The sequence below is a fragment of the Perognathus longimembris genome, chromosome 7 (assembly GCF_023159225.1).
Source record: "Perognathus longimembris pacificus isolate PPM17 chromosome 7, ASM2315922v1, whole genome shotgun sequence".
Taxonomy (NCBI): Eukaryota; Metazoa; Chordata; class Mammalia; order Rodentia; family Heteromyidae; genus Perognathus; species Perognathus longimembris.
Window position 1 is genome coordinate 27,974,209 of NC_063167.1, and position 22,098 is coordinate 27,996,306.

Consider the following 22,098-nt stretch of genomic DNA (forward strand, 5'->3'; position numbering starts at 1 on the left):
GAATCAGCTACTTACTGTACATTCCAGACAGTGCGCTAGCCTGGCGTGACCACTTGGCTTTTTTTTTTTAATGCCAGTACTGGAGCATGAACTCTACCACTTGAGCCACAGCTCCACTTCCTGCATTTTGCTGGTTAAATGGAGATAAAAGTCTCACAGAACTCCCCTCCTCCCACTTTGAGATTGATCTTCAGATTTCAGCCTCTTGAGTAGCTAGGAGTACAGGCACAAACTGCCAGCACTGGGTTACTTTTTTGAACACCAACTCTATATGATCTTGGCCTTGGATGCCAAGCTGAAGACTTTGGGTTTTTCTCTAGGTAGGGTTCTAAAGGAGTAGGCACAGAACATAAGTATTTGAAAGAACAGGATCCTGAGCCAAAATCTCTGAAGTCATTGCATTGGTTATACCCTGCTTTTCTTTCCCGTCTTCCACACAAACCTCCCCCAACCTCAATCCACAAACATTTCAAAGACATATTTCTAAAAACCAGCCATTTATATCTGTTTAGGTAAGTTACAGAAGGAGTGTGTTGGTGTATTTACAAGTTGGTTTGTCCAGAGAGACTATAACTTAGTGTCTGTATTTAATATTGACAACCAAAAATATATATAAATATCTTCCATCTATACATAGCAGGGCAGGAGTGTCCATGTCTTCTTCAGCAGTGAGTTCTCAGCCTCCTACGGCCCTTCTCTCATGGTGGTGATCGTCTGGCCCTCAGTGCACAGGAGACTAGAACCTGGCAGCCCAGTCTAGCCCTTCCCCTCTCCTCCCTGCACTCCAGTGCTTCCAACTGGTCTTAGGCAAGGAAAGATTAATTTGAGTGAAGGGGTGGGAAGAGATAGGAATGGGCAAATCCTAAAATGAAACCTGACTCCTAGGGCAAGGAAGTCCAGGCCTGCAGAAAGAGGTGACTGTTCCACCTCCAGGGGTAGAAGCTTTGTAGTTCATAGTTCGATTAGTGTGTCCTTGGTCATAGGTCCAGCCCTACAGATTATCTTGGCGAAGAAGGCATTGTGTCTGGACAGGGCTTGGTCCCCACCCTGAGACACTGGGCCGGCCGTACAGGGTGAAGCCTGGGTTGTGGGAACAGGAGATTGGCTGATAAAAAAATAATAACAAAATCAGTAATAAAAAAATTATAAAACCTGTTGCTTCTCTGAATAGATCTGAGCAACAGTCTTGCTTTAGTTAAAATCCTGGAGCCTTTAAAGTCCTGAATATTCTCTGGATATCGTTGCTGGCTGAAGAAACAAGCCCCAAGCCCGGCTCAGTTGACAACTGTCAGTTTGGAAGTCTCATCCAGCTGCCTGTGCTCCAGAAATATCCTTGGGACTGCTGGGAGTAGGCCGGGCAGGTGGTATGGGGCACCTCACACTTGGGAATCAGCCCCCAGAGGATGGAACAGCTCCTCTGGTGTCTTGTCACTCTGGCTGGCTCCCCCCTGCCGGAAGCCAGAAGCAATCTCATCAAAGGTGCGGCCTTTAGTCTCAGGAACTTTGAAGTAGGTGAAGATAAAGAACAGAATCAGGAGCACAGTGAAGATGATAAAGACGTAGGGACCACACAGTTGCTGGAAAACAAAAACAAAAACAAAACAGACATGGTTGGAATCATGACCCTACACATACATCCTAGGTAAAGCACTTTGGATATGTCATTTTATATATGGGCACTTGTTATGGAACACTATCCAAGGGCCACCCAGGATGCTATGATGATTAAGTGAAGTTGTTTACACCTGGCCTGTGTCAGGCAGACTCCAGGAATGCCATACAAAGGTAAGGGAAGAATCTAGAGTTGAGGTCAGTGTTCTCAGCCAGGTAATTTGGCTTCTTTTTGAGCCTTAATTTTCTCCTCAGCATGTCTCCTAATGAGAATGCCGAGAGAACCCTGCACGGCACAATGGAGTCCTCAGTGAGGACAGACAATGGGGGGTTCTCACCTCCACATATTGGAAGCACATGCCCACAATGAAATTTGAGGTCCAGTTGGAGAAGCCAGCGACTGCAAAAGCAGCTGGGCGGGGACCCTGACTGAAGAGTTCGGCCACAATGAACCATGGGATGGGGCCTGGGCCCACTTCAAAGAAGGCCACAAAGCCAAAGATGGCCACGATGCTTAGGTAGGACATCCACGGCAGCTGCTCCTGTAGAGGAAGATAGGGGAGGGTTAGGCTGGAGTGTGATAGCATCAGAGGAAATAGAAGCTGTTAGAAGGCGGGGGTGGGGGAGCTGGCTGGTCCTAGATTTGCTGTGTGCTATAGGCACACTGTGCTACATCTCAGTTTCTTTGTTTAAATGATGTCCTTTATGGTGGTGGCAAGCCGGAGTCCTCCCCTCTGGTAGTAGTATATGCAGGAGGTGCTAAGATAGCCCCTGAGGTTTCCTACATGTGGCTGCGGAGCAGTCTCCCTCTGGCAAGAGGATGTAGAAGAACATTTGGGAAAAGATGGTGGGTATTTTCATGTTACTCAACTTATAAGGTGTCTAGCTCAGGCTAGCAAAGAACAGACATATGATTCTGTGTGTAAGCATTCTCCTTGAGCATGTCAGAAAGACATGCAACCAGTAGACTTTCCAAGGTGCTTTCCTTGTCCAGATAGATGTGTGTGTCTATGTGTAAGGGTATGGTATAATTCACAGTGGTCAGTGACAGACTTGGGGCCAGCAGACTCAAGCCCAGTTAGTACCGGGCCTTGGTCTTTATGTGACATGAAACTCAAAAGAGATTTCCTCCTCCCTGAAAGAGGAATACAAGTTGAACATCCCTAATCCAATCTAAAATGCTCCTAAATGAATAAATACTCCCCAGCTGCAGCTTTCTGAGTGCTGGTGATCTGAATCTACAAGTGGAAAATTTCACTCCTCATGTGACAGGCTACTGTCCAAATGTGTATATATGGAAGGTACATAAGAAATGAATTTTAGGTTTAGACTTGGGTCCTATCCCTAAGATACTTTATTATGTACATGCAATTCAAGGTGAGCACTCTACCACTAAGCCATCTTCCCAGCCCTGTATATGCAATTCAAAGCACCCTGGGGTCTGAGTATTCCAAACAAGGTATATCTACAGTAGCTGATAGCATGAGAATTGCATGTTGCTGGACTTGTGTGGTGGGGGAGGATAATATTTTATTTGGTTATGATAAAAAAGGAGGATATAGCTAAATGCTCTGAAGGGTTGATATTGGTAAGGCTGTTCCCTGACGAGATGAGATCCTCCAGAGTCTGGGGTTTGTGGTACTGTTGTCAGGAAACCACCACAACTTCAAGAGAGCATGTGAGTGGACGGGAGAGAAAACCTCAAGAGCCCAAGGTCCAGTCCAAGCCCAGGGTGGCAGAACTAGGGTTAGCCTTTCTAGACCCCCACCCACCCTGCCTCATCCTCCAGAGTGTGGCTACTTACCAGCAATGCCAGTGCAATGGTCATGAGCACAGCACAGCCTGCCATGCCAGCCAGGCCTATGAGGTGCAGGGTCCGACGGCCGGCTCTCTCCACCACGAAGAGCTGTGGGCAGGGAGAGTGTCAGAGGAACCCACCTACCCAGAAGCTAGCTTTACTAGCTGGGGAACAGCCTAGCCTCCTCCCCTGGGGTTCAGACAGCTGAGGGCCGGAGCCAGCTCCAGAGCCCAACAGCAGTACAGGAGTGGAGAGCTAGTGGTGGCCTTGGAGACCAGACAGCTGAGCATCCTAGCCGTGGCCTAAGACAGCATTTGCCATTTCACATCGGTGTTAGCTGTGCAATGTGAGAAATGAATCTCCCAAGTAGTGGAGGGTGAAAGAAGAACACTTGGGGAGCATGTGACACACACCTGGCTCCCTGCCAATGTTGTCATTCTGTCACAAGGCCTCAAGGCCTCAAACTGGCTGCTGATGGATCACAAGTAGAGACTCACCGATACGACAGTGAAGGCCGTGTTGACGATGCCGGAGCCGATGGTGGCATACACAGGCTGCTGTACTCCCGCCTTCTGGAAAATGCTCGTGGAGTAATAGAACACCTGCCACACAGAAACACCGTTGAGGCTTGGCTAGGCACTGGGGCCTTCCCCTGCCTTGGTATCAGTGGGGTGGGACACAAGGTGAGGGAAGAGGGCAAATGCTTCTTGGATAGACAGATGGACACTGCACCATTCCCCTTAGGCACTGGGGTTCGAAGGGGAAACCTCCCTTGGGGTCATTTGAGCCTGAGCCTGGCTGGGGCCACAGGAAGGGGTGGGTGGGGGCACTCACAGCGTTGATGCCCGACAGCTGCTGGGACAGCTGCAGCACCACAGCGATGAGGATGGGCTGGCGGTAGGCGGGCGAGCGGAACAGCTCCAGGATGGTGACCTTCTTTTCCCGCATCATCTGTCTGCTCTCCTCCTTCATCTCCTGCAGGTCGTGGGTCACATCAGCTGTCCCGCGCAGCTTCTTCAGCACTGGTGAGACCAAAGGGAAGGTGGGTTGGCTCAGAGTGGGAAGAAGGCCGGGGCTCAGGGTACAGGGAGGAGGGCAGGGCCTGGCCCGTACCACTCTTGGCCCGATTCTCCTCGTTGCGGTTGATGAGCAGGAAGCGGGGACTCTCGGGGCAGAAGGGCAGCAGGATGCACTGCAGCAGGGCTGGGATGAAGATGACACTCAGCAGCAGGGGCCACAGATCCTCGTTACCCATGATGGAGTCCAGGCCGAACACCTGGGGGAACCAGGGGCCGTGAGCGCCCCTGCCCCGGCCCCTCCTCCCAGGCCATCCCACCTTTCCCATAGGGAAAGAGCACTGGTCATAAAGGCTCTTCTGCTAACATGAGGCCCGGTCTCTTTGAGCCTCGGTTTCCTTATCTGTAACACGGGGAAAAGTGGGACCTCCTCCATTACTGGGAGGACAAATGACAAGGCTACCAATGTGTCTAGCAGAGCATGGGGCTGTTATTGTCAGGAGAATTTTTAGAGATGGGAATGGAGGAAACTTCTGGAGACAGGTATAGTACATGTGAAAGCCTGAGGCAGGCAGAGACAGGCATTTTGATGTAACAGTGGAGCTGCCTGTGGCTAGAGACACAGAGTGAGACGGAGGGAATGAGAAGGACAAGGATCTTGCTCTTTGGCTGGGACAGCCTGTATGTTCTCTGGGAGCTGCCTGCCATTACCTCACCTTGAAGGAGCTTCAGATGTCTGGCTAAGAGCTCTGCTGAACTACAGATGAACGCTTGAGACAGAGTAAGGACCATGCCGGACAGGCAGGTCTAAACTTACCTGGGCGATAAGGATGCCAATGACGATGCCCAGCTGATGCAGGGTGCCCAGGGCCCCACGAAGAGCTGTAGGTGACACCTCCCCGACATACATGGGCACGAAGCCTGTGGTCAGGCCACAGTATACACCAATGATGAAGCGGCCCAAGATCAGCATCTCAAAGGACTTGCCCAGTTTCGAAAAGCCCATGAGCACAGAAGACAGGAAGGCTAGCAGGTTCATCATGAGCATGGAGTTCCGCCTAGGGGTGAGTCACAGGTCAGGCAGGTTCCTGGATCCCCTGATTCTCCAAGGGTTGGGCCACAGATAGAATATCCCACCACAAGCAGGGAAGTGGCTCCCACCCTCTACCCCTACCCAGGGTCTTCAGGGCGGGAGGGCATGGATTCCCCTAGGGCAGAGCCAGAGCCCCTGCTTACCGGCCAAAACGGTTAACAAATAGGCCCACAGAGAAAGAGCCGATCATGCCTCCGACAGAGAAGATGGCCACTGAGAGAGACCAGAGTGTGGTGAGTGTGGCCGGCAAGATGGGCTCCCCATAGCGATGGACCCATGTCTGGTTGTAGAACTCTTCAATCACCTGCAGGAGAGAAGCAGCCTGTGTGAGTTGCAAGGCCAAGGCCCATGTGCCCCCGCCTCAGAAGTTCATTTGAACATAAGATGCCCAGCTGTCCAAAAACCTTTTTCCATCTTCCCTGTTTTGTTGGAGCTCACTAAGTAGCTCAGCCTGGCCTTGAACTTGAGACCCTTTTGCTTCACTCAGCTGAGTGCTAGGATTACAGATGTCTGCCACCACACCTGACTGGCTTCCCTCCCCTTTTGTGGCCTCAGTTTCCTTGAGTGAGAAATGAGGGCTGGACTTGAGCCAGCTCCCACTCTTTCCCCTAGGTATAAATTCACATTTAAAAACACAACTTGCTGCAGAGAAGGTAGCAAGCAAATGAACGGAGTAAGTTTAGGAGCACAGCACACAGTCCAGGGGTACAGGGAGAAAATGCTTCTTCCTACTTGCCCCTTTTCTAACAGTGGTTCCCTAGGGCCCCAGCTCCTGCCTCTGGACCTTCTCTGTCCCTTACGCCTTGTGAGAGAAGAGGAAACACAGCGGGATGGACAGCCTGCCAGTCTGTGGGAAATGCTTTGCACTTAGAGCCTGGTATGACCAACTCACATGATTTCTGTCTCCCAGGTCCAGCTCCCTTATTGGCTGGCTATAAGCACTACCTTGAAGGACCTATGGCCACCTCCCCTCTCCAGGTGACCAGCTGGGATGCTTGGGGACAGGCTCCGGACAAGGAAGCAGTTCCAGGAACTGAAATACCTATCCTGGTTTAGGCCCACCCACCTGTCCCACCCCCCAGCCCAGGGAGGGCTTGGCCAGTTGCCCAGGATGTGGTCAGGACAGGCAGCACTGGTTTTCAGCACACTCACCACACTCTCTGGTATCACTGACACACACCCAGAGCCACAGGACTAGCTAGACCCGCCCAGCACACATGGAACCAGTCCCGGCCCCACGTGCAGAGAAACAGTGTTCTGTGCACACATCCTGTCTCACACACACATGGATATGCTCACTAGCCTGAGGGTTCTGGGCATTCCCCCCACCTTTACAGTTTACAACCCCTCCCGATATCCCCAATGTACTCAGCAAGCTCATGCACACCAGGCGGCATACATCTTCATCCTCATCATCCCTACCCTTGTCCCTCCTGTCCCCTCCCAAGCCAAAGGGCCTAGCCAATGGAGAAATCAAGGAAGTCCCTAGATAGCTCAGTGATTATGCTGGGTCCTTGGCCTCTAATCACTCTTATTCTTGCTCTGCTACCATATGCACAACTTGTTCCAAGTCTAGAGACACCTCAGGCCAGGCTCTAGGGGGCTGGGTGAGACTGCCTAGAAATGGGCATCCTTAAGCATTCTGCTATTAAAGGGAAGCTAGACAGAGCTGCGATCAGGACCCTGGGTTCTCAATCTGAAGGCAACCAAGTTTAGATCCTAGCTTTGTTCCTCATTTCCAGTGTGGCCATGAGCAAGTTATTTCCATCTGTTTCAACTGCCTCATCTCTAAAAATGGAGATATTAGTAACAGGCATGCATCACTTAACGATAGGGATACTTCCTGAGAGATGTTATTAGATGATTCCATTGTGCAAACATCACAGAGTGCACTTTAAACACAAACCTACACAGTTTAGGTCACTCATTCACATGGCCTCTTGCTGCAATCCAGACATGGTAAACATAAGAAGTGTGAGGCTGCTGCTGCTGCTGGAGCACAACAGACTTGTTTTATAATAGAAAGAATGAAGTCTAAAATAATGATAACCAGGCATCGAGGGCGTTCATGCCAGTAATCCTAGCTACTCAGGAGGCTGACTTCTAAGGACTGTGGTTGGAAGCCAGCCCAGGCAGGAAAGTCTGTGAGGCTTTTATCTCCAATTAACCACTAAAAGCCAGAATTGGAGGTGTGGCTCAAGTGGTAGAGTACCAGCCTTGAGCTCAGGGATAGCACCCAGGCCCTGATAATAAAAACTAGAGTACACCTATAAACTAACAAATCAGTCATTATTATTATCATAGTTAGAGTACTGGATATTGTACACACTTGTATGAGTTAAACTTTTATATAACTGGTAGCACAGTTAAGTTTAGTTTCACCAGCATCAGACATGAATATTGATTGCATCATGAGGTTATGTTGTTGCTAGGCCATATGAAGTTCTGTTTTGTTTTATCTGTGGTGTTGGAGATGGGACCCAGGGGACTCTGACATATGCTGGCCCAATGTTCTATACCCCGGCTCCATTACATTATATTATGGGACCAGAACTGGGTATTTACTAGTCTGCCATCAACTGATGAAATGTCATCATGTGGCACATGACAGGACCTGATTCAGTGATTGCTAATGGGGAGTTTGGGAAATACTCTTATAGTGCTTCTACAGTTTGGGGTACACTAAAGTCACCCCACTACCTAATGGTACCAGCCCTGTAAGGCAGTACAGACTATCGATGAAGACTAACCAAGCCTTCATGGCATGACAGGAAATTTAAGCTCCTGCTAGAAGTTAATCCTGTCTCCCTACCTGCTGTTCTCAACTTTCTATATACCCTCAGTGCATGGCTGAACCTTTGCTCCGCACCCCCACCCTCCCTGCTTGGGATGCTGTTACTCCTACCTCTGAGATCGAGCCTCAAGTTTCCCTGAGTTTGAGGAGCTAGACAGGGACTAGAACCAGGTGGACACACCTGGGAAAGGGTCAGTCAACAAACAAAGGATCTTAGGCTCTTCTAGATATACTTGGTTCTGCTGAGGGCAGAGACCAGACACGATTTCGACAAACAAAACAAAGTACTTATGTTTTTCAAGGGATAAAACTTAACTCCAGAGGAGAGCTGCCGGGAAGTGTAATGCCACATTTATCAGGCTCCACAGAACAAGCTGTTCTGGATAAGGGAGCTGTATAGATAAGTGTCTCAGCCCTTTGAAGGCCCAAATTTCCCTGACCTACCATCAGTAACCAGACATGCAAGCATGGTGCTAGGGTGATGTTGTCCATAGCATTCTCACTGGGGATAAAGAAAGACATCTGTCTGTGGGCTGATTGCTCCTCATGGCTTTTGTTTTCATTTTTTGTTGGTACTAGAGCTGAAATTCAGAGGCTTGGGCTTGCTTGGTTTGCTTGCTTGCTTGCCTGGCACTCTACCACTTGAGCTACTCCTCCAAGCCCTTCTTTTTGCTGGTTACTTTGGAGATGGAATCTTAAGAACTTTTCTGCTTTGGTTGGCTCCAAACTGTATCCTGGATCTCAGCCTCCTGGAGATTCTAGGTGTGTGGACCACCAACACCCAACTTTTTGTTTGGGTCTGGTTATGTTGTAGCCCAGGCAGGACTTGACCATCATATTCACTTTTGCCTTGTGTATTCCATAGAGCTCAGGTTTCCCCCACTTTCTGAGGTTCAGAGGCTCTCTACCCCTTTAAAATGGTGCCACATCAATTAATGGAGCTTATTTGAAAATGTAAATTGAGGCTGCGGATGAGGTTTCTGTTTTGACAACCCAGGTCTTAACTTTCTCTTGAGGGGTAGAGATAGCTGATAAGAACTCAGGCACCCCATCCTCAGGTAAGGGGGCAGGGTGGGAGGGGCGCTCCTCTGTCTTGGGCAAGTCAGGGGAAGCAAATCTCACCCAGGGCTAGCTCCTCTAAGCTTACCAGCCCTCTGCTGCTCAGACTTGTTTATTGGAGATGAGAAAGGGATCTGGGTGAGTTGGAACAAGGGAGGCTATTGGTCAGCTCAAGGGGGAAGTTGTCATGGTGTTGGCCTGCAAAGAGCTGATAGGGTATCCGTGATATCATACATTAAGATCTTCACTGATGGCCTGGGAATATGGCCTAGTGGCAAGAGTGCTTGTCTTGTATACATGAAGCCATGGGTTCAATTCCTCAGCACCACATATATAGAAAAGGCCAGGAGTGACACTGTGGCTCAAGTGGCAGAGTGCTAGCCTTGAGCAGAAAGAAGCCAAGGACAGTGCTCAGGCCCTGAGTTCAAGCCCCAGAAGAAAAGAAAAAAAGATCTTTACTGAGTAAGAGGGTGGACACTCCCTTGACAACATGGGGTAAGGGCTGCTCCATGCAGGGAGAAGGCTTGCAGGAAAAAATCTCACCCAAAGCTTTCCTAGAAGAACAGGAAGCCTACATATGGCTAAGGGCATCCTAAGAATCCCCGTGCCACCCTTTACCAGGCCCAGGCGACTGTGGTGAGGGCCACCTGTTGACTGCCCATAGAGCAAGTTCTCACTTCCTCTCCATGTCTGGACAGTATCTATAGGCTGACCTTTGACCTATCCCATCCTGTTGCCAAGACCTTTGTCTAGTAACCTAACTGGTCTTTCCCTGGATCCTCTACCCCAGGAGGCAGATCTATGCTATCCCTAGCAAGATTCCCCGGGGCCAGATCCCCAAGTCAGTCAGCAGTCAGTACTTTCTGTCAGCCCTCCTTCCTTTTTCCTTGATATTCTGAAGGGATGAAAGGGTTAAACGGTCAGCTTTCCTTTCCTTCCTCAGGAGGAAAGGGCCAGCTTGTCCAGCTCACTCCCTCAGCCTGGCCTTGACCCCCATCTCCAGCATCTCCTCCCTTCCAGTTGGAGCTGGCCCTCATGTCTCCCTTCCCCTGGTTCAGCCCAGAGCTATGTCTCCATAGTAATTCAGCCATACCCCCAGTCAGCTGGGAATTCAGAACCAGATGTTCCAGGTGGGGTTGGACAGATAGCCCCACCCGCTGAATCCTCTGGGGCCTTTCTCTCTGGGGGAAGAGGCCCAGGTTGAAGCTAGAAATGGCCGTAGCCCACAACAGAGAACCAGGCCACCCAGGCCATTTCCCTGGAGGAATCCCAACAGGGCCCATCTCCAAACCAAGGCCTCTTCCCTGGCCCTGGCAGCCTCCTCCCTGGTCCATGGCCTCCAGGGTATGCTGAGTAGAGGTGGGTACCTCACCGTAGCAGCCCTGTGCAGAGCCCTTCCCAGCCCTCAGGATGAAGTGTCTCCTCCCCCACACTGTGACTCATGTACTCTTCCTTTGGCAGACACAGCCACACTCCCACAGGACCTGGACACCCAAAACCTACACGCTTTTTGCTTGAGCTTCTTTACCTTACACATAGTCACCCTGCAGTGAATGCAGGCCCTCCTCTAGCAAGCCCTCCTTCCTATCACAGTGCCTCCCCGCCCCACCCCCTGACAACTGCTCATGTGTAGAGACATTCTTTTGCTGTTACATTGGCATCTAGTGAGTATAGGCTGAGGATGCTTCTCCACAACTTTCAGAGTATACAACTCAATACCAAAGAATTCTACAGTTAAAACAACAACAACAAAGAACAGTGCCAACGTGGAGAAACCTTGCTGTATGGGGAGAAGGACTTTCTCTGGTCCATGTGTCCTCATGGTCTATAGACAGCTGGGGTACTGCACACTTGCTCTAGACTAAACTTGAATGCAGATGGCTTGAGTCATCTGTGTCCTTGGTGCCCAGTTCAGGGCTGGAGAAAGGATTCTTATTAGCTGAAGAACAGCCATGAATCTAACCAAGCAGCTTAAAGTGATAGGGCTGTGACAGAATGTGATGGTGTAGCGGAATTATGAAACTGGGGAACTGCTGAGACGCTGGTAAATGACTGAGCTTGAGTCAGCTCTGAACTCAGAGCATAAGGGACGAGGCTGGGTGACAGCTGTGAGTGTGTGAATGGCTGCTTAAGTGCCCAGCTTCCATAGAGGTCAAAGGCACAGATGAGCCGGACTCCCTACATTCAGCTTCCAGCTCTGCCACTTAACTACCTGTGGGTCCTTGGTTTAGTTGCTTAGCACCATTGTACCCTAGTTTCTTGTAAAACATGGTTTATGGTAACTCCATAATGGAGTTATTATGAGGAACAATTGAAATACCATGTTAGGTCCATGTCTGGCATGAAGATAAGTCTGTGGTGGTAATGGGAAAAAGGAGCCCAGCTCAGCTGAAGACTTACTTGAAAGGCAGGTGTTGCGTTTAGCTCAGCCCAGTTCATTTCCATCACCAAGGCAGCCTCATCTCTAGGGACTGGGGTCCTCCCTTGTTAAACAAGGAGGGCTGTGCCGGTGGCCGCATTCTCAGACATGCTGGACACTGCCCCTTGGTGAGGATCCGGTTTCTGCCTGTAGTCACTGCTGGTGGAGACTGTGCCACTGGGTGCGGGGGGTGGGCGGGGGATGCAGTATAGAGTACCCCAGTAGAGAGGCCAGGATGCCCTTCTCTATTTGGGAAGATAGTTTCAGCCAGCCTGCCTTTTAGGGCTGCTGAGAAGAGGTAATTTAAGGGTAGGTTCTGTGTAAACATTTAAGATAATATCATGATTAATTAACCACTTCCAAGAGGAAGCCCTTCAGGCCTGTTTTGTGGCAGAGAACAAGCTTCTGGTAATGAGCAGCCTTTTCCAGCCTTGGTGGGCAACGTTTCTTCCCAGAGAGCCAGGGCCTGCCCAAAGCTGCTTCCTAGGAGAAGCCCTTTGGAGCAGAGCTGGGAAATTGGGGTGCCCCGTGCAGAGGCCAGCCAACTCCATAGCAGTGTAACACTTCATACCATTGCATCTTTGGACATGCCGTCCCTTTTGCCTGGATACCTGGCCAACCTCCCTGTGGAACTAACTCCCCCTTGCAAGGTCTAACCACGCAGCCAAATTCTTCACAAAGACCTTCCTGTCTCTCTCTCACCCCCACCCTAGCACCATTCATTTCCTCCTATTTGCTCTCAGCTCCGAAGGCCTCCATGAATTATACAGTTGCCCTACAGTGTCTGTAGGGCATCATAAATATTTGAAAAACAACTGCACCTGTATGTACTGAACCTTTTTCCTTGTCACTCCCTAAACAATAGACACACTAGTGACACTACATTTATATAGTATTAGGTACTAGAGGTAATTCAGAAATGATTCATGATCCAAAGTACATGGGAGGATGTGCCTAAGTTATGTGCAAGTACTTTATGATGGTTAAAATCAAATTAGTATTTTGGTATGTGGAGGGGGTGGTTCTGGAACCAATCTCCCAGATACTTGGGGACGCGGGCAAGGACAGAGCCTGATTCATATCATGCAAGAAGGAGGGCAGCTCTGAGGGCTGGGATGTGTCCTGCATGTTTTCTGCTATGTCCCTCTGCTGTCGAGGACAAGACCTCGTACAGAGTGGCCCTTGTTGAATGAGTGTTGGCAGAATCAAATCACTGTGCCTTTCTACAACAACTTAGTTCCTACCTGGGAATGGTGGTCACTGTCTTGTTCTACAGGCTTTCCTACTTTCACCTGTCCACACGTTAAACACTTGCAATCTGCTCCCAACTGGAAAAACTCTGGCCAGCCTATATGATATAGATGTCTGTAAATTACAAACAGACCTCCATGCTTGGCCCAGAAACACCACTAGATTTCAGTGTGTTCCAAAGGCTGGTTTCTGAAGCAACCTTTGGACAGGTATCCCGGAATGTTTCCATAAACTCAGTTTACAGCCTCAGCTGGGTCTTTTGTGTGGCTCCCCTCTCTTCCTGTGACACCTTGCTCAGCTCTTCTAACCTGAGGAAGCTCTAAGGTTTGCCTAGAGAACTTAACTTCCTTTTAGATTGCTTCTCATCTTCAGAAGGGTCATAGCCCCTCTGGCCAAATGCAGCTCCTGCTTCAACACCATTGGAGTCTGCAGGACTCCTGTCTTCACTTCTGTATCTTTTCTATTTCCCCCTGCTGATTTTTTACAACATATTTGCAAAGGACATCTGCAAAAAAAAAAAAAAAATGTGCGTGCGTGTGTTGTATTTCTCTGTACTAGGGCTCGAACTCAGAGCCTGGGTGCTGTCCCTTAGTTTTCTCACTCAAGCCTGGCTCTCTACCAGTTGAGCTACAGCTCCACTTGTGGCTTTTCTGTCTAGGCTGACTTTGAACTGCAATCCTCAGATCTCAGCCTCCCGAGTAGCTAGGATTACAGGTGTGAGCCACTGGCATTCAGCCATGCAAGAAATAGAGAAAGGAAGTAAAAGACGGGAAGGAGGGAGGAGAGAATAAGAGAAAGAAGGAAAGCAAGCAAGTATCACTATGGACTCTTTTCTCTCCTCTCCACCAAATCTCTAGAGAAGGGCCACCTCAACTCTTTATACATCCCCCTCACTCTTCATCCCACTCCAAGGAGGCTTCTCCATGTGCTGCTCGTGCTGCTTGGCCTAAGCCAGCCTTTGCAACATGAGGCTCCTCCTCATTCACCAACAGTCCACTTCAAGCTCTGGACATCTGACAGCATTCTTTCATTTGCATTCATCAGGCCCATTACTATGGGTGCTGTTCTAGGAACCCAGGACACAGCAGTGAATTAGCCAAATACCCTTGCCCTTCAAGACCTCACATCCCGCACCTTTGTTTTATGAGACTCTGTCCCTGGAGATTAGGTATCAGCTCCTCTTCTATGGTGTCCTTTGGGGGTGTTCATGACCCTGCAGGCTTTCTGGGAGATCTTCCATACTCGTTTGGATACCAATGCCAATCCTCTACCTGTCTCCAACCTATGTGTGTCTAAGAAGCAGACCCAGATGTGTGCCTCTTCTAATGTGCAGTGCTGCTGCATCACCACCTCAAATCCTGCCATCCTGCAACACCTGCCAGCCCCTCTTCTGCCGGCTTCTGCCTTACATCTAGAACCAGAAAACTAGAAGCCGTCGTTCTCTCCTGCATGGTGAACTAGTGAGCAGATATCCTGTCACTACTTCCCAGGGTCCATTTTTAGGTCATGAGTGTATCAGTAGCTTTCTTACTAGTGCCCCTGCTCCAGACCCACCATAACACACAAGGAGCCTCAACCTGTTTCCTAAGATGCAAATCTGATCCTGCCTGCCCTCCATAGATCCCAGTTGTCTGTCCTATAAAGTCTGCCCTCACGTGTCGTCTCCGATTGGGCCACAGCATGCTGGTGGTTGGCCATTCTGCAAATCGAACCTCCTCCCAATGGCTCTCGTGGTCTGATTTTGGCTTGCCATGGCCTCAAAACTCTCCCTCTCTCCTCTGGACCCACCTATTGACATATGAAAGCATTCACCCTTACTCAACATATGCTTCTTTCCTCTGGGCATTTTGTTTCCCTCCTTTCCAAATCCTCTGCTTATCCTGGCCTGTTCCAAGAACCAGAAATACCTCCTCTAACCTAACTTCTGTTACTAACTCATGGTGGCCACCAACAAGACATTGCTTAATCCAGTAGTTCTTGACCTAGGCTGTGCATCAGAATCCATTTGAAAGCTTCTAGATTTGATGTTCAAACAGTGTCCCAGACCAATTAGATCTGAATTTGGGGGTCCTTAGGGGGCTTGAATGTGCAGAGCTCAATTAGTTTCCTCAGCTTGTAGACTTTCTATCCAGATTCCAGAAGGACCTGGGCATTGGTGGCTCATGACTATAATCCTACTCAAGAGGCTGAGATTTGAGGATTGTGGTTCAAAGCCAACCCGGGCAGGAAAGTCCATGAGACTCTTATCTCCAATTAACCATCAGAAAACCAGAAATGGTGTTGTGGCTCAAAGTGGTAGAGTGCTAGCCTTGAGCAGAAGAGCTCAGGAACAGCTCCTAGGCCCTGAGTTCAAGCCTTATGACCATCAGAAAAAAATAAAAGATTCCAGAAGAGAGCACACATCTTGACACAAACAGTGCCTTTAGCAAAAGCAGGGCTTGGGGCTGGCTGTTCCAAGTATAGGTCCACAGCCACCATGTCAAGCAAGCCTGGAAAAGTCCCATGAGATCTTCTGTAGCTCTCAGTATGACTCAGCAGGCCAAGCCTTCCGGATGACCTGCTCAATAGCAGTGGGTGTGGTCCCTACAACCACCCCCCACCTACTTGGAAGAGGCCCAGTTCTGACTCTACAAGCTGTCCAGTTTTCCCACAACAGGCCCCTGGTCCCCCAAAGCTAGCTACGCTGTCTAGCCTCACCCACATGGACAGCAGATGCTCTCATGTGCAGTCCTTAACTTTTTAAATGGCAAGGCAGTTGGTTAGGAAGACAGCCTGAGGCCATAGAAACAAGAGCATCCACTATTCACTAGCCATGTAACCTGGGTCTCAGTTCCCCTATCTATAGAGGGAAGTCACCATCTAACCTCATAAACCCATGCCAATGTCTGGTGTGGGAAAGACTGCTACAACCCCTTTTCCTGCTGAACCCTTTTTCCTGGTCTCCTCTCTATTCAAGAGGCTGGGCTGGAAGTGACCACTAGGGTCCCTTCCAGGTCTGATATTCCAGTGAGCAAGTAAGGGCAGATCTGGGATGTGCTTTGCGGAGAATGAAACCTGTTCAAGATGCCACTCTCTGTGGTTCCCTAGGGAAAGATGCCATTTTTGGCTTTGACTGGCACAAGGCCTCTAGGGAGAGGTAGCAGTTTCAGCCTAGAACCGGATGCTTTATAAGGGAGTATGCTGTATGTGGATGGATTGTGAACACAACTTATGTATGATGGCGAAGTGTGTGTGTGTGTGTGTGTGTACACTGGCTCTGTGGTGGGTGACACCGAGCAGGTTTCTCCTCCGGTCATTTTCTCCATCTGTAGGATGGAAGGGATGATGGCTGCCAGCCCACCTTGCTCACAGCAGTGAACCTCAAGGAAGCTACACTCTATAAAAGCCCTTGGGAGGCCCACATTACCGGATTAATGCAGCCTCCCTGTACTGAGTGTTGCTTTGGTCATTATTAATGGCTGCACTGGGCAGGAAACTGGTCCACACGATCTGTAGAGACCCCAGGATTCCATGGGCCCTGCCTAGGGAGGCAGATGGCAAGTTGGTGTCAATGACAGATACCCAGGTGGCATCTTGGGGGTGGGGTGTGTGTGTGTGTGTGGTATGCAGAGCAAGTTGGTATCTGTAGGCCAAAGATGGTACAGCACTCACCTTCTGGGGGGCATTGATGACTCCAGTGTTGTAGCCAAACTGCAGCGATCCAAGCACTGCCCCTCCTACAGCCAGCATGAGGCGGCCCGTCACTTTCTGCAGAGAAAGAAACCACATGGTTACAGACATGTCTGGGCTCAGGTTACTGCAGCAGGGCCTAGGCTGGCAGGCTCCCGTGTGCACATATCTTGCCTGACTCCTGGTAACACACTGCCCTTCTTCCAGGAAACTCAGCCACTTCCGGACCCTAGGTGCCCAAACCTGCCCTGCTGACTTCTACACCTTCATAGGGAGAGAGAAGAATCAGTCTTTTCTCTACAGGCAGGTTTGATTCTTTGGGGTCTCATTCCTCTAGGGGGAATATTTGGGGTCCAGATCCTCTTGGAGATCCAAAAACCAACCCTCCGCGCATAGGGAGGAAGCACATTATGTAAAAGTAGCAGGCCAGATGGGAGGAAGGGCTCTGGATCTGGACCCAAAAGTGCTGCCCTCTGATTCCAGCCCATCTGCCCATTTCCTCAGAACTCTGGCAGGATGGTCACCTCTCCCACTTGTCTCCCCATCTTCCACATTTGTCTGCAAAATGGCAAGTCGCATTAGTTAGCACTGGAGATGTGGTCTGCCCCTTCCTGAGCTCTGAGAGGGCAAAACTAGTTTGAGTCACTCAGGGTTCCAGAGCAAAACTGGGGCTGGGAACTCGGGGCTCTGGATCCCACGTTCTGTGCTCCTGACAGCAATGCCAGTCAAACCAAGAGCTTCTAGGGTTACTATTATGCAGCTGACATACCAGCGAGAACAGTACAGGACACAGGTGAATGACAATTGTCAGGCGAAGTGTTTCTTAGGACAAAGGGCTATAGGAAAGGAATAGCAGGTAAAAGGGCCTTGCTTACACACAGGTAAAAGGCCAGAGATGTCTGCTGGCTAGACAAAGGTGAGTACTCTTTTCAGCCAGGAAATACGACAAGACAGGTCCTGAACTGGTTGTGGGAGAAGGGAGCCAAGGAGGATTGCCAAAGTGCTGACTTCAAGACTGACACAACGCTAGAGACTGGCGCAGATAGTGCTGGGCAGGCCTTAAATCAGACTTGTTCTAAGTAGAGCTTCTGAAGAACAAATATTATCAAATTCATGATTGTCATATTCCAGGCTGAGAAAGAGGAAGGGAGATTTGGGCTACCCCCAGTGCACAGCTCAGAGTTCATTCTATGTTAGAACATTGAGGACTACCTTCCACTGACATGTCTTGTCTACCCTTCTCTGGCTGGCCTCTGGACACTTATCCTACACATCTGGGTTGTCCTTCTGCCATGGAGTGCCCTTTAGCTCTAGATAGTCAAAAGGCTCCACCTACACAAAGTCTCCCTTCTCTCAACTCTTTTTCAGGGCTCTGTATCGAATGCACAATGAGCTTGTGACAAGCTTCAGGCCATCAAGTGACCAATGCGACTGAAAAAGAGGCTCTAGTAAGGTACTAACCATTGGCAGAAGGGTTCAAATGGTGGCATCTAGAATTTCCACGTGCTGGGACGTGCTGGGCTTTATGTCTGGTGAGTTACATGCATTATTAGCTCAGGGGTATCCTGGTGTGGTGTTATGTATGCAAGGTAAGCATCTTTCTAGTAGAGCACATATTAGAATTAACAATGCAAACCAATGACTTAATGTGATAGGCACAGCTACATAATGGACTACAGTAAGTTCTTTTTTTTTTAAGTTATAGCAAGGACTTATTTTTATATAACAGGGTTAAAGTAGAGAGAAACAGAAAATCATTTCCTGCTCCCCTTGTAGGAAATGGTAATTAAAGACTGAATATAGTTCATTCTTTATGTATTGATTTGGGACAGCCTCCAAGTGACAGTGTTAAGAGCACGCTCCAGAGCAGTATGTATTGTTCGCAACCTTTTGTATAAATACAAAACACATCAAAATTAGAGGAAATGGGGAATATGCATGCCTACTTAAAAAGAATGCATAGGAGCCAGGCTCATACGTGTAATCCTAGCTACTCAGGAGTCTAAGATTTGAAGATTACAATTCAAAGACTGCCAGGACAGAAAAGTCTGTTGTGAGACTCTTATTTCCAATTAACCACCAAAAAGCTAGAGGTAGAGCTGTGGTTTGTGTGGTAGAGTGCCAGCCTCAAGTAAAAAAGCTTTGGTGCCCAGGCCCTAAATTCAAGCCTTGTTCTGGCATGTGTGCAAACGCACTCATACACGCGTACACACATACACACACACACACACACACACACAGATAATAGGAAAGGTAGTGATGTAGCTTGGGGAGATGAGTGGCAAGGTAAATAGATTTCACTTTATACTCTTAGCATGTTTTTAAATTTTTCATCCATGTAAATACATGTAATTTCATACTGCTTACACAAAAGCAATTTGTAAGAAAATATTAAGAGAAAATTGATAAGATGACCCATGAACCTTGCAAAACTGATGGTAGACCCCAGTGCATGAGGCTGCAGAAATCTGTATGAGACCAGCACTCTACTTCAGGGCCCGCTTTATTTAAGCCGGATGTCTCAGGTGCCAGAAGCTAGACTGGGAGTGGGGGCTGCTGGGAGCCAAGGACAAACCCCTCAGCAAGACTTGGCTATTGGCAGGTCAAGGTCAAACTTCACTTTAGAAAACCTGCCTTCTAATCCTGAGTTAGATCCACACTCACCCAGGCAGGCTGCTACAGTAGAATTCACTAGACTCAATGACCCATGCTACACACACACACACACACACACACACACACACACACACACACACACACACACACACACACACACACACACACACTTATACTCCACATGGTCTCTGCTGAGACTCAGAAAGGAGCAGCCCCATTCCTGACAGGAAGCATGGGACCAGAGGGTCCTGGTGAGGAGGCAGACAAAGATAATGTGAGGCCAGTTTGGTGCAGGGAACTGAGGGAACCCTGGAGGGAAACTTCTATTTTTGCCTGGGGACAATCAAAGATGAGTTCCCAGGAGGTGACATTGGAATTGGGGTGTGAAGGACAAACATAGTCTGCCAAGTGGGAAACCAGAGGCAAGACTACATTCCAGGTAGACAGAACAGTATGTGCAGTGTGTGTGTGTGGGGGGGTGGGCGGGGGAGTGGAGAACAAGGGACCAAAACAGCCAGACTAAGAAACTGGTGTTCATCAATTCCTCAAGGCTTGTTGTAAGCTATAGGAAAGGAGCAAGGTCCATCCCAGCCACTGGATGAATGCATGCACTGAGACCAGTCACAGGCCCCTGGCTCCCACTCTCGTTGGCCACCACAACCTACTGGACTTGGAATCAAGACTGAGATCTGAGGACAGAGGTTCAAAGCCAACCGGGGCAGTTGAAAGTCCATGAGACCCTCATCTCCAATTAATATACAAAGCTGAAAGTGAGGTGTGGCTCAAGTGGTAGAATAGTAGCTTTGAGCACAAAAGCTTAGGGGCAGTGCCTAGGCCCAGAGTTCAAGCCCCAGAACCAGCCAAAAAACAAACAAAAATCATTATAATCAAGAAATATATTGGTGCGTATCATGGGGTCTGGCAGAGTTCTCAACAGTGTATGTTTGATTAGGTTGGGATGGGAAGCAATGCTCAATGGGGCCATGACTGTCTTTCTGCCACTACCAGCCTGTGGTTGAATCTGAAATCAGAAGTAAAAGTCATTCACTCAACATGCATTTACTTAAGTAGCAAGCTAGATACCAACCTCATAGTTTGTGGATTCCTTCTGGATGCCATTTTAAAGGATGGGGGATCAAGGTAAAACCTAAGAGTCTTGGTTCTCTCCACAGCCCTGTCATCACCCTCTGAGAATGAGGTTATCATCTAGAACATTTCATGCTCTTTCAGGCCCAAGTGCTTGATACCTCTGCAGTCTCCAACTTAACATTCACCTCCTACTCCAAGTGGGAACTCCTTAACTGTGGGACCTTGATTTAGTGTCTTTGCATCCAGAGTAGGAAAAAGCAGAGGGCAATTGTAAAACAAAAATCTCACTTCTTAATTTGATTAAGAGCAAAACAGGTTCTGTGCACATAGTGGGGTGTGTGTGTGTGTGTGTGTGTGTGTGTGTGTGCCAGAACAGAGTTCTGCCACTTTAGAGCTCTGAGAAGTGGGAACAGGCTATGTGCACCCCCAAACCTCTATTCCAAGCCCACTTGGGCTGCAGTGAAGACACTGAGTCAGAGAGGCCAGTTTGAATCCAGGCTCCTGATCCTGAAAGGGAGAAGGGCCTTAAGTTAACACCTAGGCTCAGCCTCTGGCAAACAGGGGGTTATCTTGTCTCCATCTCACCATTCCTCTTCTAATTGAGCTTAATTCAGAGGGCCCACTGAGAGCCTCCTTCTCTGGGGGAGCCATTGGTGAGGTGTTAGCTTTGGAACCAACCTCTCCCCCCACACACTGTGATCATAGATGATGGCTTAGCTGTGGCCGTTTGACCCCATGTATGTATTGCTCTTCCTCTGCTTAGCATTCTCCCCGCCAGGGCTTGGCCTGCAGCAGGTTCTCAGTCAATACTGACAGAGGGAGGGCATGTGGCACTGCCACTTGGAGACAGGGCATTTCCTGTGGGAGGGACTGAGCCGGCTGCATCCAGCCAGCCATCCACTGCTTGCTTCTACCTTGTCCTGCTCCCACTGCTTCCTGCACTGTTGTCAAGGGTGTGCTGGTCAAGTAGCTTTGCAGGAGCCATGGCAGCTCCCCCCTTAAAAAAATTATACATATATATATACACACACACATATATATCTATATTTCATTTATAAGATTTAATGTGAACAAAGCTCTAAGGATTGAGAAAAAAAGCCTCCCCCCCCCCCAATATGGCAGATTGCTACACAACCCTCATCTGTTAGACAGGAAACCTAAAGTCTGAGAACAAGCACTCCGTTTATTCAGCAAAGAAAAGGCAGTGTTTTAGCCTCTGACCTAGCCCCAAAAGCCTGACCTTCAGGTTTAAGAACTGATTCTACTGGAAGCCATTTCCTCCCAGAATTCTTGCATGATTGAGCCTAGGCACTGGGCGAGGGCCCTGAAGGCATAAGTTGCTAGTCAATCTGGAAAGGGGGAAGAGAGGAGGGAGCTGGGGCCTTATCAGCAGCACCAGCAAGGTGGTAGGCGCTCTGCCAGGGGCTGCTTCACACATCCTGATTTAGCCACCATGCTCTGGGGAGAGATTGCTCCCACTTCAAGGGGAAAATCAGGAGGTTTCTCCTACCCACAGCTAGGTTGTTTAGCTTCAAATCAGGAATGGAGGTGCCTCAGATGCCAAGTTCTATATCCTTCCTGGTCACGTCTGTGTCTCACGCCGCCCCCCCCCCATTTCCGAGTACTGGTCTGTGAAGGAAACAAGGTTTCTACCTGTTTTCTATGTAGGTCAAATTCCATTCC

General features: G+C 49.1%; 1 protein-coding gene across 1 annotated transcript in view; it reads right to left on the reverse strand.

Moving 5' to 3' along the window:
* Positions 1-480: 480 nt before the first annotated feature.
* The window catches only part of Slc2a1 (solute carrier family 2 member 1), a 29,173-nt gene continuing 7,555 nt past the window's right edge, over positions 481-22,098 (reverse strand). The window contains exons 2-10 of the mRNA XM_048351078.1: positions 16,693-16,788; positions 5,662-5,822; positions 5,243-5,483; positions 4,523-4,685; positions 4,244-4,431; positions 3,907-4,011; positions 3,416-3,517; positions 1,950-2,153; positions 481-1,577 (exon numbers count right to left, since the gene is read on the reverse strand). Of these exons, the coding sequence (XP_048207035.1) occupies positions 1,377-1,577; positions 1,950-2,153; positions 3,416-3,517; positions 3,907-4,011; positions 4,244-4,431; positions 4,523-4,685; positions 5,243-5,483; positions 5,662-5,822; positions 16,693-16,788 (1,461 nt within the window). The 3' untranslated portion in view covers positions 481-1,376. The remainder of the gene's footprint in view (positions 1,578-1,949; positions 2,154-3,415; positions 3,518-3,906; positions 4,012-4,243; positions 4,432-4,522; positions 4,686-5,242; positions 5,484-5,661; positions 5,823-16,692; positions 16,789-22,098) is intronic.